The sequence below is a fragment of the Ctenopharyngodon idella genome, chromosome 21, assembly GCF_019924925.1.
Source record: "Ctenopharyngodon idella isolate HZGC_01 chromosome 21, HZGC01, whole genome shotgun sequence".
NCBI classification, from domain to species: Eukaryota; Metazoa; Chordata; class Actinopteri; order Cypriniformes; family Xenocyprididae; genus Ctenopharyngodon; species Ctenopharyngodon idella.
In genome coordinates, this window is record NC_067240.1 from 26,824,299 (window position 1) to 26,840,133 (window position 15,835).

The following is a 15,835-nucleotide window of genomic DNA, read 5'->3' on the forward strand; positions in this document are numbered from 1 at the left end:
TTTTTTTATTGTTTCTCAGAAGAAAATAAGATATCTCAATTTCTTCTAGACAGCAATGAGATTAAATGAGAGAAAATAAAGACTGTAAGTCTCCTACTACTTCTGATCTACCAGACCAGCTTTTAAGGAATAATATTTCCCTTATTTTGAATGTTGAAAATTTTGAACATATATTATGTGACTTAAAATCTGCAAATTGGCCATCCGACCTCTGATTTTAATGACATAATCGCAGCTCTTCATACTCCATCAGACCTTCAAAAAGAACTAAATGGAAGGGCTTTCAGATTGGGCAATTGTCTGTCACTTCCTTCCTGCTGTTAAGGTTAGAACATCCAATCTACTCCAACCATGCTGAGAAAACACTTGAGTCCTACTCCATCGTTGGCGCTGTTATATACAAGAAGCAGTTAACTTTCCTCTCCAACAGAAGATCGCATCTCTCTATATCTCATTTGCGCTGCTTGTATGATATAAAATGAATAATAATGATTTAAAATAAAAAATAAATAAATAATGATTTTCCGTAAATAAATAAGGAATATTTTAGTCTATGTATGTGTTGTACCATCAATAATTCATCTCTCTTATGGTCTCTCTCCTCTCTTTTTCTCGTTTCTTATATAGGAGAATATGTAGTGATGACAACGTATTTCCATTTGAAAAGGAAAATTGGCTATTTCGTGATCCAGACGTATCTCCCCTGCATAATGACCGTCATTCTCTCTCAGGTCTCCTTCTGGCTGAACCGGGAGTCTGTGCCAGCACGCACTGTCTTCGGTAAGCTTTTCTTCCCTATTGTTTCTTAATGCACAGATGTGCTTTGCGAGTAATCCGGAAAATAACACATCCAACATAGAGCTGCTGTTTAAATTATGAGACTACATCAAAACATGCTGTGCCTTATATTTGTAAAGGTACTTTTGTTTTTTTATTGTTTTCATTTGTCATAATGAAATAACGGGAAGCGTTCAGTAAGCAAAAGCATCAGGGATTATTTGAAAAATCAGTATTCCCCATGAAAGATTACCATGTACATTCCCTGAGAGGCCCTAAACCAGGATAGTGATGGATTCTGTTTTGAAATGGTGCAGGGATCACAGGATTGACCTGTAATTACCTCAGCCACCACACAAGCACTTAATTAATTACAGATTAGATGAACCTAAATCTGGAGTGAATTGAAGTAAAAAAAAAAAAAAAAAAAAAAAAAATTAATGCTGACAGGACAGGAAAGGCAAGTATAAACCCAAAAGTATTGCAACTGTATCTCCTTTAGCAGCCTATTCACGCAGGATTTTTAAGCCATCTGAAGTTAAGAGATTATTGTTTATTGAATTCACATCAACTTTGGCATTGTGCCTGGCTTCATCTGCTGTTTTGCTTTTTATCAAGGTCTCGAGCATCAGGTGCGAAGCAGGGCTCATCCTGCCAGCAATACTGTAGAGGATGTTACTGTTGAGAAAGTTTTTGCAATCAGCTACTAAATAAAACATTTTTGACACTTCTCACAAACTGTTTTTGACAGAGTGCAGAAGCATTTCATGCACCACTGTTCTGAATATTACACAGAACCACACCAAATGAAATTGTATTTATGAATCACGTTTGTTGTGAGATTGCACGGGGTCTGTTTTAAGCCTTCTGTTTATCATGTAGTAGTATTTATTTCGATGATCTATATCGACCGAATCTGCGTCCCAAAAGTCCTGATTGGGGCACTCTTAGAATATACTATTAATAGTAGTTGTACCTTATGAAAATAAATGGTCATTTGTATACAGCATGGGTATAGTTGTATTTGTAAAATGTGTTTTTGTCCCATGAGTTGTTTATTCTGTTTATGATGGTTGTTGTCATTTTGAGCTTTTATTTTAAATACGCATTGAACTTTGAAATCCTACGTTTGGTGATCCCAGCTATGAGAATTGCTGAACTGAAGGGGTTTGTTTTACCCTTTGTTGCCAGTTTACAATATCAGCAAAAGGCTGCTCTACTAAGTAGGCTACTAAAGATGCTTGCCATGAAGGGGTTGAATAATTTTGAGACTGCAGAAGTAATTAAAAGTGAAAGAGAAACCACTTGAAACATCCATTGTGTTGAGCTATTTCAATTACTTTTGTTTGATTTGTTCATTGCAAACAGCTAAAAGTCTGTAAATTGTGCTAATAAACCTGATTTGCAATGGGGGTTGAATAATTTTGATTACAACTGTACTCTAAAGTTATTATTTACCCATATTGAATAATGCTGCTGATGTTCTTGTCCTGCCATTGGTACCATTGAATGCGTTTTGTATTTTCCTTTTCATCCCTTTGTTCTTCATAATTCTTCCTTTTCATCATTCATTGTTGTCTTTTAACTTTCAGACTCCATAATTTTCACACTAAAACTAATGCATGCAGTTCAGCTTGCTCAGGTGTATAGTCATATTTCATCTTCACCTTCTTATTCTTTGTGGCCCGCCTTCACCATTATCTTTCACACTCAGACAACCTTCAAGACAGACTCCTTAGAATAATTCACAATATTTGTAAAACCTCTTTTTTTTCTTTTTTCTTCCTGTGTTTAGTTTTTGTTTGCTTTTTGTTTCTATGGTTTCTTATTGGTTTATTGATTAAATGCACCTGTGTCTCATTCCTTATTTACTCTGTGTAAATTGTATATACATAAAATTCACACAGGATTATTTTTTTCCCAAAATTTTTTTTTCAAAATGCAATTAATCCATCAATATAAAAGTTATTTTTCATATTGAAAATGCACAACAAAGTAAGTTGATTCACATATATGACAGCCTCTGAACTTTGTCAATACTAATCTTATATACAGGCATTTGACTAAAAATACATATATATATACATATATATATATATGCCTGTCCTCTGGAAGAGTATGTGAACAAGTTCCTCGAGCTCTGCCACCTGGCGACAGTCGGAAGACCATTTTTGGAGAGGTTTGGATAATTATCCATTTCCACTGTTACCAGAGGGAGCGACTAACTGTACCCTGGCACAGTATATGGACAATGCACTGTGGCTGGATGGCTCCTCCCTCACTGTTGGCTAAGTTGATGAAAACATTAGCGCAATTCATCCACAGCCTCCCCAGCCCACTACAGTCATCCTGTTGCCATCACTCATCAGTGCAGTGATACTGCCCGTCTCACAACTTCTCCCTAGTCCTTCCTCACGACAGCCACGCACCCTGAGTCTATACAGGCCATCACCACACCTGCCACAGAAACAGAGCCAGAGCCCATTGCAGACCCAGATAGTGAGCCCGTGTCGTGTGAGCCACGAGAACTGAGCTAGAGCCAATGCCCACAAGGACCTCCACTGGTGGAGAAAGTCCACCCAGTCTCCTGTCTCCTTTGTCAACACTGGTTCCGCTCAGTCTCCTGTCTCCTTTGTCAACACTGGTTCTTCCCTGTCTCCTGTCTCCTTTCTTACCATTGGTTCTGCCCAGTCTTCAGTCTCCTTCATTGCCGCTGGTTCTGGCCAGTCTCCTGTCTCCTTCATTGCCACTGGCTCCACCCAGTCTCCTGTCTCCTTTGTTACCATTGGTTCTGGCCAGTCTCCTGTCTCCTTCGTTGCCACTGGCTCCACCCAGTCTCCTGTCTCCTTTGTCAATACTGGTTCCGCCCAGTCTCCTGTCTCCTTCGTTGCCGCTGGCTCCACCCAGTCTCCTGTCTCCTTTGTAACCGCTGGTTCCAGTCTCCTGTCTCCTTTGTAACCGCTGGTTCCAGTCTCCTGTCTCCTTTGTTACCACTGGTTCTGCCCACTCTCCTGTCTCCTTCCTCCTCTGCCAACTCCCTTCGACCTAATATATGCTAGAATTAAGGCCTCGACATAAATAAACTTACCAACATTCAGTCTGCAGAGCTTGCTCTGATTCTGGAGTTTACACAGGTTATTATTGAGAAATCTGTAACACTTGAAGACTTTATGTATAATACATTATAAAGGTATTCATAATGTATGTTATAATGCATTATATCTTTTCATAAATTACTAAAGGTGTGTTCAATGAATAGATAAGTATTAAAATGTATTATAAAATTTTATAATTTTATAAGTGTTACAGAGAAATCCACAGCTCAAACAGTAGTTGGCACATATTCAGCACATTAAGTATATTCTCTACTTTTCTCTCCTTTGAAAACATCTAGTTCTGATCCATATAAAATAGATTTTGAATAATGTATTCTGATACATGATTCTAGGTTGATTCATTAGCTTTAGATAATCTAGATAATTCATAACTATGCCAAACAGACTGGTTTAATTCAGAATATAACATCATTGTATTGAGTTGTATTGAAGCAGTTGGCTGTTCAAGGAGAGACCACAAAGATACAAGCAGCAGAAAAAAAGGGCTAATTTTCTTACTTGTGTCAAATGAATAAAAAGCTGTGAATGCTACAGTAATTAGTATCATGTCATACATCATTTCATAAAGACAAGTGGGAGGTTGTATCTGACTGATTTCACATTACACAAGTTGAGTCTTATGAGTCTATAAACGTGACTAATCAGTAATCAGACTCTGGCTAAGAATCGCATCATTAACTAGTCGCCACTCTTGTATGGAGAAGCCCCACCAGGCATGCTCTCCACCTCAATCAGAAACACCACTCCATCTTGTGCAATTTTTTTTCTAGTCCACTTCTGCTACTATCATTCGTTCCTGCTCATCTTGTCCAGAGGAGAGGTGCTGAAGAGTGTGCCATAGCAACCCCAAGTGTCTCCCACCAGGCGACTGTGTATGCCAGTCAGTGATCTGGAGCCTGCTGTTGTTCAGAGTGCAAACACTTGCCCAGGGGGAGCGATTCAAGCTAATAAAAATTATGGCAGAAAGATGTCCTATGTGATGGGAAGCCTAAAGAGACAATAATATGCCTTGTGATTGTTTCACCTTGAATTTAGAAGCCAACTTTAGTCGAGACTTCTTGGTTAAGATGGTCGTATAACAACACTCTGTATGGACCAATGATATTCACGCTGGTGAAGAGGAGCACTACATAAAAATAAAGGAAACCTTTAAAAAAAAATGCATTAAAACATTTTTTTTTTTACACTCTGAACCAAGTATATGCAGGTGCATCTCAATAAATTAGAATATCATGAAAAAGTTTTTTTTTTTTTTTTCTATATAATTTAATTCAAAAAGTAAAACTTAAATATATTCTAGATTTATTAGACATAATAATATTTCCAGACTTTTTTTGTTTTCATTTTGATGATTACAGCTTGCTGCTCATCAAAATAAAAAAATCAGTTTCTCAAATTATTAGAATATTTAATTTCAAGTTCTATTAAATTACCATTCTCAGGGTATAAATACTGGGTTTAGGTCAGTAATCCCAACAGCAGTCATGGGGAAGTCTGCTGACTTGACAGTTGTCCAGAAGACGATCATCAAGACCCTCTACAATGAGGGTTAGCCACAGAGGGTCATTGCTGAAAGAGCTGGCTGTTCGCAGAGTGCTGCGCCAAAGCATATTCATGGAAAGTTGACTGGAAGGAAAAAGTGTGGTAGGAAAAGGTGTACAAGTGAAAGGAATGACCGCAGGCTTGAGGAGATTGTCAGGTGAAGCCGATTTAAGAACTTAGGAGAGCTTCAAAAGGAGTGGACTGAAGCTGGAGTCAGCGCATCAAGAGCCACCACACACAGACGTCTTCAGGAAATGGGCTACAACTGTCACATTCCACGTACCAAGCCACTTCTGAACCAAAGACAACATCAGAAGCGTGGAGAGGCACAGAAACTATGTTGCTTGAAGTCCAGTGTGAAGTTTCCACAGTCAGTGATGATTTGGGCTGCCATGTCATCTGCTGGTGTTGGTCCACTGTGTTTTCTGAAGTCCACAGTCAACGCAGCCATCTACCAGGAAATTTTAGAGCACTTCATGCTTCCTTCTGCTGAAAAGCTTTATGGAGATGCTGATTTCATTTTCCAGCAGGATTTGGCACCTGCCCACACTGCCAAAGGTACCAAAAGCTGGTTCAATGACGTTACTGTGCTTGATTGGCCAGCAAACCTGCCTGACCTGAACACATAGAGAATCTATGGAGTATTGTCAAGAGGAAGATGAGAGACACCAGACCCAACAATGCAGATGAGCTGAAGGCTGCTATCAAAGCAACCTGGGCTTCCATTACACCTGAGCAGTGCCACAGGCTGATCGCCTCCATGCCACGCCACATTGATGCAGTAATTCATGCAAAAGGAGGCCCAACCAAGTATTGAGTGCATAGAAATGAACATAATTTTCAGAAGCCTGACATTTCTGTTTAAAATATCCTTTTTTTATTGATCTTATGAATATTCTAATTTATTGAGATAGTGAATTTGTGGGTTTTTGTTAAATGTGAGCCAAAATCATCACAATTAAAAGAACCAAAGACTTAAAGTACTTCAGTCTGTGTGCACTGAATTTATTTAATACACGAGTTCCACAATTTGATTTGAATTACTGAAATCAATGAACTTTTCCACGACATTCTAATTTATTGAGATGCACCTGTATATTTTACGTTTTTGAAGAAAAACAAAAAAGGCTGATTACTTAAAGCTTAGTTCATTTATTGCATTTATGGATCGTAAATACACAAGATAATGTTTTTACACTTTTTACATAATTTGAGCTTGATTGGAAATTACACAATAATTCTGATCTGTTTACAAGGGATATTTACCTCCTTATTTTTATTGTTTTCATCACACAACACATCTCATATTTCATATCAAATATACTCTTCACTGATGCTGTTGTCTTGTCATAAATAATTAAAAAAAAAATGTTTCTACAACAATATAAATGTAAATATAAACTATAAAATATATAATATAGAACATAAATGCTGAAGGCATTGTGAAAAGGCACAGGACAGTTATGTAAAGTAATGTGACCTTCATATAAAAAAATACAGCAAAAAATAAATAAATAAATAAATAAAAATAAACTAAAGGGCCTCTAATTGAAAAAACACCTGAATGTTTCAGTGTTACAGTTCAATGCGAAGCTAGCCAAAACAAGACAAAAAGAAGTAGATTATCAATGAAATGATAAATGAAATGATAAAAACCAGGGATAAGCTTTGAAGATACCTGGTAGCAGTATGAGACCCATGCTTTTTAGGACACATTGACAGTGAGCATCAGTTACATTGCTAATTATCAATAAATAATCAATTAATGATTTTAAATAAATATTACAATCTGTTCTAATCTGTTAAACTTTCAAAGATGATAAAATGTGGTTGCAAAGAATTAAAGGACTATTTACTGGCAGAAATACGGTTGTGTTATAGGAGTTTGCAATGCATAAAATAAATATTTTACATTTACATACATTACAAACATTTTGTTCAAAGTTTCCTGACCCTCATCATGTGAATGTAATACTAGAATATCAAATTCATTGTTCTCTGAGGTTCTCAGCTGTGTCCTATGCATGTTGACAACCACTATATATATGCTGGCAGGCTACAATCGAGAGGTACTAATGAGGTGTAGAGCAGTCCCTTATTGATATTCCACAGGGCTTGTACACCGATGTCTGCAGCCGTGATGAAACAGGCTGCAGGCTGGACGTTGAAGTAATGGAGCGGCCAGGCTGGTAGACAAGCCATCCTAAATGTAGTGTTTTCCAAGGTGCCTGGAGGGTCTACTCTGTAGTCCTTCAAAACCAGCTCTCCTGAGCATTAAACCTCAGCAGCTTTAGCCAGCCAATCTGCCCTCTGACTGCTGCCCATAGATTAGGATTTTTATTTTATTTTATTTTTTTATTATTTATTTATTTTGCCATAGGAGTTACTTTGTAGTTCCTGTGCTGTCCATACAAAAGTCTGTTTAGGTTCCTGTGATGCCATAAGAGAACTTTTGTTGGTTCATGTGATTCCATATGGGAATTTTTTTTTTTTTTTTTTTTTTTTCAGAAGAGCTCTGTTTTGTTTAAATAATGCCATAAGAGAACCCTTTAGGTTCCAATTATGCCATGGGAGAACAATTTTATTTTTCATATGATCATATGAACCCATTTATTTCCAAAGAAGCTGAAAGAAAAGTTGACAACAATGACAACAATGTCAAAGTTGACAACACTTTTTTAAACGCTTTCTTATGAAAGCCCGTTTCCGCCACTAAATAAAAAAATATAAACAGTAATTGCGACTTTTTTTTTCACAATTGCGAGTTATAAAGTCACAATTCTGAGATATAAACTCGCAATTGTGAGAAAAAAGTCACAATTCTGAGAAAAAAAGTTTCACACAATTGCGAGTTTATATCTCAGAATTCTGACTTTATAACTCGCAATTGTGAGAAAAAAAAAGTCAGAATTGCGAGAAAAAAAAGTCAGAATTGTGACTATATCACGCAATTGTGAGTTTATATCTCAGAATTCTGACTTTTTTTTCTCACAATTGCAAGATATAAAGTCAGAATTGTGAGGAAAAAAAGTCAGAATTCTGAGATAAAAAGTCGCAATTACTGTTTTTATTTTTTTATTTAGTTGCGGAATCGGGCTTCCATACTTCCATACGGGCTTCCATATATATATAGCTGAATTTATTAAAATAACCCCATTCATAAGTATGTGAACCATTGATTCTTAATACTGTGTGAGGTTACCTGGATGATCCACGACTGTCTTTTTGTTTTGTGATGGTTGTTCATGAGTCTCTTGTTTGTTCTGAGCAGTTAAACTGAGCTCTGTTCTTCAGAAAAAATCTCCAGGTCCTGCAGATTCTTCAGTTTTCCAGCATGTTTTGCATATTTGAACCCTTTCCAGCAGTGACTGTATGATTTTGAGATCCGTCTTTTCACACTGAGGACAACTGAGGGACTCAAACACAACTATTAAAAAAGGTTCAAACATTCACTGATGCTTCAGAAAAAAACATGATGCATTAATAGACGGGGGGTGAAAACATTTGGAATTTGAAGATCAAGGTAAATTGTATTTAATTTGTCTTCCGGGAAACATGCAAGTATTTTTTGTTGCTTCCGAAGGGCAGTACTAAATGAAAAAAAATGATATTCAAGCGAAATAATAAAAATTTGGACCTCTTCATCCTGTTCAAAAGTTTTCACCCCCCGACTCTTAATGCATCGTGTTTCCTTCTGAAGCATCAGTGAATGTTTATACCTTTTTTAATAGTTGTGTTCGAGTCCCTCAGTTGTCCTCCATGTGAAAAGATGGATCTCAAAATCATTCAGTCACTGCTGGAAAGGGTTCAAATATGCAAAACATGCTGGAAAACTGAAGAATCTGCAGGACCTGGAGATTTTTTCTGAAGAACAGAGCTCAGTTTAACTGCTCAGGACAAACAAGAGACTCATGAAGAATCATCACAAAACAAAAAAACAGTCGTAGATCATCCAGGTAACCACACACAGTATTAAGAATCAATGGTTCACAAACTTTTGAACTGGGTCATTTTAATAAATTCAGCTATTTTTTTGTCTTATGGATTATATGTAAACATCTTTTATGTAAAATATCTTACTCAGGACAGTACTAAATAAAAAATAACATGCATTTTGTATAATCTGTCTTATTTTGTTAAAATTTTGCACATTTTCACAGATTCTGCAAGTGGTTCACATACTTTTTCTTGCAACTGTATATCCTGAGCACTAAACACACACACACAAACATATATATACATATATATATATATATATATATATATATATAGGGGTCATTGAAGCCAAACTGCCATTTGAAATCCTCTCCCTTGGATAACCCTTTTAGACTCACTACACATGTGATATTCATAATAATATGTCTCTGTCCCCTACTGTACATTGGAAAAATGAAATGTGCATTGCGCACCAGAATTATAGAACATATGAGTGCCATTAGGAGACAAGATTACACTTCTCCAGTTTTTCGCCATTTTGAGTCCGCTAAGCATTCCCTCTCTGATCTCAAGTTCCTGGGCATTGAGAGGGTTCTGCCACACAACTATTACAAAGAGAGGCTTTTTGAGCTGAAATCGTTAACCCCTACTGGATTGAATAAAGAGATGGATCTTGCATGTTGTTTGTATATATATATATATATATATATATATTTTTTTTTTTTTTTTTTTTTTTTTTTTTTTCATTTTCCCCTTTTTTTTCAAATTTTCCCCTCGTTATTTTTAATTTTTCTTCTTCTTCTTTGTTTTTTTTTTTTGTTTTTTTTGTAATCACTTGCCACCTATTGATTGAGCTCAACTCTTAACAATTTGTAATTGTGTCTACAGTGGAGTGGTGTTGCTGTTTGTTCCATGAGCACTGAAGAAAGCATGAGCTGAAACGTCTGCTCTTTGGTCTGTTTTTAAAGACACTTTTCAAATTTTTTTGCACTTTTTTCACTTTGCAGATGTTAAATTAAAGTCATTTTTGTGATAGACCCTTGCTTTGGTCTAATTTAATGTTTTTCAGTGTGCGGACAATTTTGTTTTTTTGGTTGATCAAGCTTTTCTTGATTTACGCACCAGAGAACAGACTGGTTATCTTTTCTTTTGGAGCGCATACAGTATCTTTTTTGATCCACTGTCCAAATTATTCAAAGAAAACATCTCATCCACCGCAATAAAAAGCAAATCCTTTGTCCGTATTTATAGGCTGATGCATAATCTCATTTTGAAGCTGATATTCGTTCTCTTATTTCCTGGATAGCTTCCAGTTTCTCAGATCTTCTCTGATGGGTCCATCCTGACATTTCACACAGATAATCCTGTTATGTCATTTTCTTCACAGCTCCACAGTGTAATGTTTAAATTATGGCTTCGATACACGCTGCACGTAATAGGCGTCTGTCTCTGCAGAGACAATAGGAACTTGTGTGACATTCTTTCTAATGGTCGCAATGCTTTTCACTCCATTTCCAGATGGAGATAATGCTTAATGAAAAGTTTAATGAGAATCTTCTCTGCCATTCGACTTTCTGACACTTTCTACAGCTCCTCATCAGCCATAGATTTCAATTTAATTGTCAGCCACTGACGTTTATGGGAGCAAACAGCACTCAGTATTCATTTGAATAGTACCCATTCACAATAACACACCATATAGTACACATTATATAGCTATGTTTTATTTATGTAGTACTCTTATATAGTTTTATTGCACTGCAGCCCTCTGGTAATATTATATCAGTGTCTTCTGTGTGCATTCTTTTCTCAGCCAGTGGGCTGGAGGTAACACAACAAGCAGGATGGTTACATATATCTGCTTTGATTTCCGTCTATTCAGAATCATTTTCTCTTTCTATTTATTTCTTTCTTTATTTATTTTTGTTTTCACCATTAAAGGGATAATTCACCCAAAAATGAAAATTATCCCAAGATTTACTCACCCTCAATCCTTCCTAGGTGTATATGACTATCTTCTTTCAGACAAACACAATCCGAGATATATTTAAAAATATCCTGGCTCTCCTAAGCATTATAATGGCAGTCAACAGGGACATTTTTTGAAGCCCAAAAAAATGCATCCATCAATCATAAAAAATAATCCATACGGCTCAGGGGGTTAATAAAGGCCTTCTGAAGTGAAGCAATGGGGGTTTTGTAAGGAAAATATCCATGTTTAAAACTTTATAAAGTAAAATAACTTAAGGCAGATGGCTGTACGCAACGATTTGTGGCAGAAGAGTAATGAGTTATGATGTAATGATGAATGCGCAGAGGATAGAGGATAGAAACAAAACACAGGTCACAAATTAGAAGTCTAAAATGAGAAATTTTAAAGAGGAATGTCAGAGGATTTCAATATACGAGAAAAGGAGCTTGAGTTTGTTGCCCAGATCTATTTGTTTGAACCGCGAGAGGCGTCTAAGCTTACGATACTCCTACATCCTGCGTCATACATCGCGTCAGGGGTTACTCATTACTCAGTATGCGTACGGTCATCTGGCGAAAGCTAGTTATTTTACTTCATAAAGTTTTAAATATGGATATTTTTCCCATCGTTTCGCTTCAGAAGGCCTTTCTTAACCCCCTGGAGCTGTGTGGATTACTTTTGTGATGGATGGATGCATTTATTTTGGGTTTCAAAATAACCCCCTCCCCCCCAGGGTATTTTTAAATATATATCCAATTGTGTTTGTCTGAAAGAAAGAAGATCCAATGCCAGGTAAGGGACCGCCCCTTATTTGAGTGCATAAAGGGACCTGCACGCGCTCCCTTTCCTCAGTAAGTCGTCACCTTTATTTATATAACGCTTTTTACAATACAGTTTGCAAAGCAGCTTTACATGGAAAAAACTATTGATTCAATGATGTAAGCAGAGTTTAATTCTGCTGTGAAACAGCTCTAAAAAGAAAATAGTGTCATTGTTCAGCTAAGGTCAGTTCAGTGTTGATTCAGTTTCATTCAATAACTGTAAGGATCATCAAATATGAAATGAGTTCAATTCAACTATAAATGATGTTTTATTAAAATTCGGGAGCAGCACGTTCAGATAATCTGCCCAATCAGCATGAGAGAGGGGCATATATATGCAGTCTGCATATACTAGCAGTGTGTGAGCTAGAGCATAAAACTTGGAGGAGAGCATTCCCCCTTGGCGACTGATATGTGTTATAGCTATGGTATTGTCACAGCGTATCAGCGTATCAGAAAATGTCTTAGAGCCTTCCACAGCTCTAAATAATTTATGTGGGCTGACTGAGTTTGTTTGACCACCACCGTTCTCTGTTCTGCCCTCCTGGGTGGCTCTCTACCCTGTTAAGGACATATCTGTCATTACCACCTTCTGCTACATGATTGCCCGAGAAGAGCCGCATGAGCATAAAACTTGTGTTTCTCTAGTGGCGCAGGGCTGTTGCGTATGTGCGTCACTGACTAAGTGACAGAGATCACGTAGAGGGCTGAGATGAAGAGATAAAAACCACTTCATAAGTGCCCTCATTCTCAGTAGGCCCAGGAGCAAAGCCTGAATAGCTGATGTCATAAGAGCCTGTAATCTGAGACAAGTGTGATATTGCACCCTTTGAATTGTGAGAGGCACCAGAAGGGCTCAATCTGAGAACAGCCCCAAAACATATGCATATATGTACCTGGACTTGTGCTGCTACACAGATGACAAAAAGGGTCAGACTTTCTTTTAAGGTTATTTAATAACTCTCCAAAATGGACCACCAAAATTTCCATTCAATTCTATTGAATGATTTCTCTGCAGAGGAAGCTGTTGGATAATATAAAGGAGCCTATGTAGATTGTCCACAGCGAGTGAAGAAAAACCTGACCAGTCATAACTGATCAAGTCTCCTACACACAATCTAATCTTAAGGCTAAGACTTTTGCTTTAAGCCTTGCATCTGTGAATAGAAGGCTAATGGAACTGGAACATTCAAGTGGACCCTTTGCTTTCTTTAGAGTTATTAAAGCTGCATTTTGGTCCCTGTGCAAAGCACCTTTTTTCTAAAGTAAAATTAAGAGAATTAAATAACACGAGTACCACTATGTCCCATAGAGTCCTCAATATCTCCAGAGTAATCTCATCTAACCCTAGGGCTTTATTACTAATCATGAAATCCAAGGGCAAGTTTTTGTTCCTCAGTTGTCAGAGGGCTGACCAAAATATCACGCTGAGAATCTTTTAGCTTAGGAAGATTTTAATCAGGGGTGTCCAATCCTGCTCCTGGAGGGCCACTGTCCTGTAGAGTTCAGCTCCAACCCTAATTAAACACACATGAACCAGCTAATCAAGGTCTTAGGGGCTGTTTACACGTGTCAGCAATGTTCAGATAGACAGATGATGAAGATCAGGATAAGTTCAAATGCAGAGTTTAATGACAATCCAACAGGCAAGAATACAAACAAGTGCTAACGCAAACGAGACCGGACAAACACTGAGTGATGGTGAGGAACTAATATGCACATGGTGATTAACTGAAAGACGAACAGCTGTGATGATTAGTGTCCATGGGAACTTATGAGTGGTGGGAAAACAGAGGAACCCATGTGATGAATGAAAACAAATGATTAATGTACTTTCTTTGCAAAGTGACATCGCCAACTACTACATTAAAGTTGTGTTCATTACTATAGCAACAGCAGACACCCAGCGCGTTTTCTTTCTGAATCATCATAAAATAATAATATGCTCCGTATAAAGAGAACAAAGAGGGCTTTTATAACTATTCCGTTAAGAAAAGTTAGTTTAGGATTAGTTGGGAAAGTGTATGATATTCTAGGGTAGTCTCTCCATGTAAGCATATGTTTAATGTACCTGGAACACTTTAATAAGTTTGTGTAGCTATTAACACTGTCCTGCACTAGTTAACATGAACTAACATGGACAAAAGATTGTTTTTTGCCCCCACTCTCTGACCTCCTGAAGGCTGCTGTGTAATTCACACCCTGACTAAGACACATTGGGGGAAGCATTTCAATAACCCTAATGAATGCATATAAAAATGCAGAATCGAATTGAATTAATCGAATCACATCGAATTTTAATGTGAATCGTTCTGAATTTGCAAAAATCGTTCTTGAATCGAATCAAACACCTATGAATCATGAATCAAATCGATTTGTACACCCCTGATTTAAATGCTTAAGTAATGAAGCAAAATTAGATGGATTTGTTCTGGATTCTGAAGTATATGTCGATAATAGGATTCAAATATTTATATCCTTAGGTTGAATATATACTGAACCCTCATGCCTAATGTCTGCTTTGGATTCACTATCCTTTTACCTTTAGAGCCAGCAGCTTAAAAGGTTGTTCTCCTTCAAAGTAATATGATTGTCTAGTATGATGCATGATGAATTCAGCTCGATGCAAACAGATTTTAATTCTGATTTAAGAACCTTTACTTCTTTAGCATTTGTCTCACAACATTTACCTTTAAAGGATTAGTTCACCCAAAAATGAAAATAATGTCATTTATTACTCACCCTCATGTCGTTCTACAGCCGTAAGACCTTCGTTCATCTTCGGAACAAATTAAGATATTGTTGATGAAATCCGATGGCTCAGTGAGGCCTCCATTGAGAGCAAAGTCATTCAAACTCTCAAGGTCCATAAAGGTACTAAAAACATATTTGAATCAGTTCATGTGAGTACAGTGGTTCTATCTTAATATTATAAAGCAACAAGAATACTTTTTGTGCACCAAAAAAAATAAAAAAAATAACGACTTTTCAACAATATCTATATGGGCCGATTTCAAAACAATGCTTCATGAAGCTTCTGAGCTTTATGAATCTTTTGTTTCAAATTAGTGATTCATATCTCCTATCAAACGACTAAACTGATGAAATCACGTGACTTTGGCGCTCCGATCCACTGATTTGATTCGTAAAGCTCTGAAGCAGTGTTTTGAAATCGTCCCATATAGATATTGTTGAAAAGTCTATATTTTGTTTTTTTTTGGTGCACAAAAAGTATTCTTGTCACTTTATAATATTAAGATTGTTTGACTGTTTCAAATATGTTTTTAGTACCTTTATGGACCTTGAGAGTTTGAATGGCTTTGCTCTCAATAGAGGCCTCACTGAGCCATTGGATTTACGAAGGTCTTACGGCTGTAGATCGAAAATATCTTAATTTGTGTTCCAAAGATGAACGAAGGTCTTACGGCTGTAGAACGACATGAGGGTGAGTAATAAATGACATTATTTTCATTTTTGGGTGAACTAACCCTTTAAGTCCTTCTCTAGTAGACTAATTTGTTTGGTAACACTTTAGTATAGGGAACAACTTTTCCCTCAATAAACTCATAATTTACTGCTTATTAATAGTTAGTAAGTTAGTTGTTAATTTTAGGTATTAGGTAGGATTAAGAATGTAGAATAAGGTCATGCAGAATAAGACATTAATATGT

At 36.8% G+C, this 15,835-nt stretch overlaps 1 protein-coding gene and 1 long non-coding RNA gene across 2 annotated transcripts in view; both read left to right on the plus strand.

Moving 5' to 3' along the window:
* Positions 1 to 15,835, plus strand: part of LOC127504122 (uncharacterized) — a 1,137,365-nt gene that overhangs the window by 830,057 nt on the left and 291,473 nt on the right. The gene's annotated exons all lie outside the window — the stretch shown is intronic.
* Positions 1 to 15,835, plus strand: part of gabra3 (gamma-aminobutyric acid type A receptor subunit alpha3) — a 222,200-nt gene that overhangs the window by 173,080 nt on the left and 33,285 nt on the right. The window contains exon 8 of the mRNA XM_051878531.1: positions 628 to 780. Coding sequence (XP_051734491.1) covers positions 628 to 780 — 153 coding nt within the window. The remainder of the gene's footprint in view (positions 1 to 627; positions 781 to 15,835) is intronic.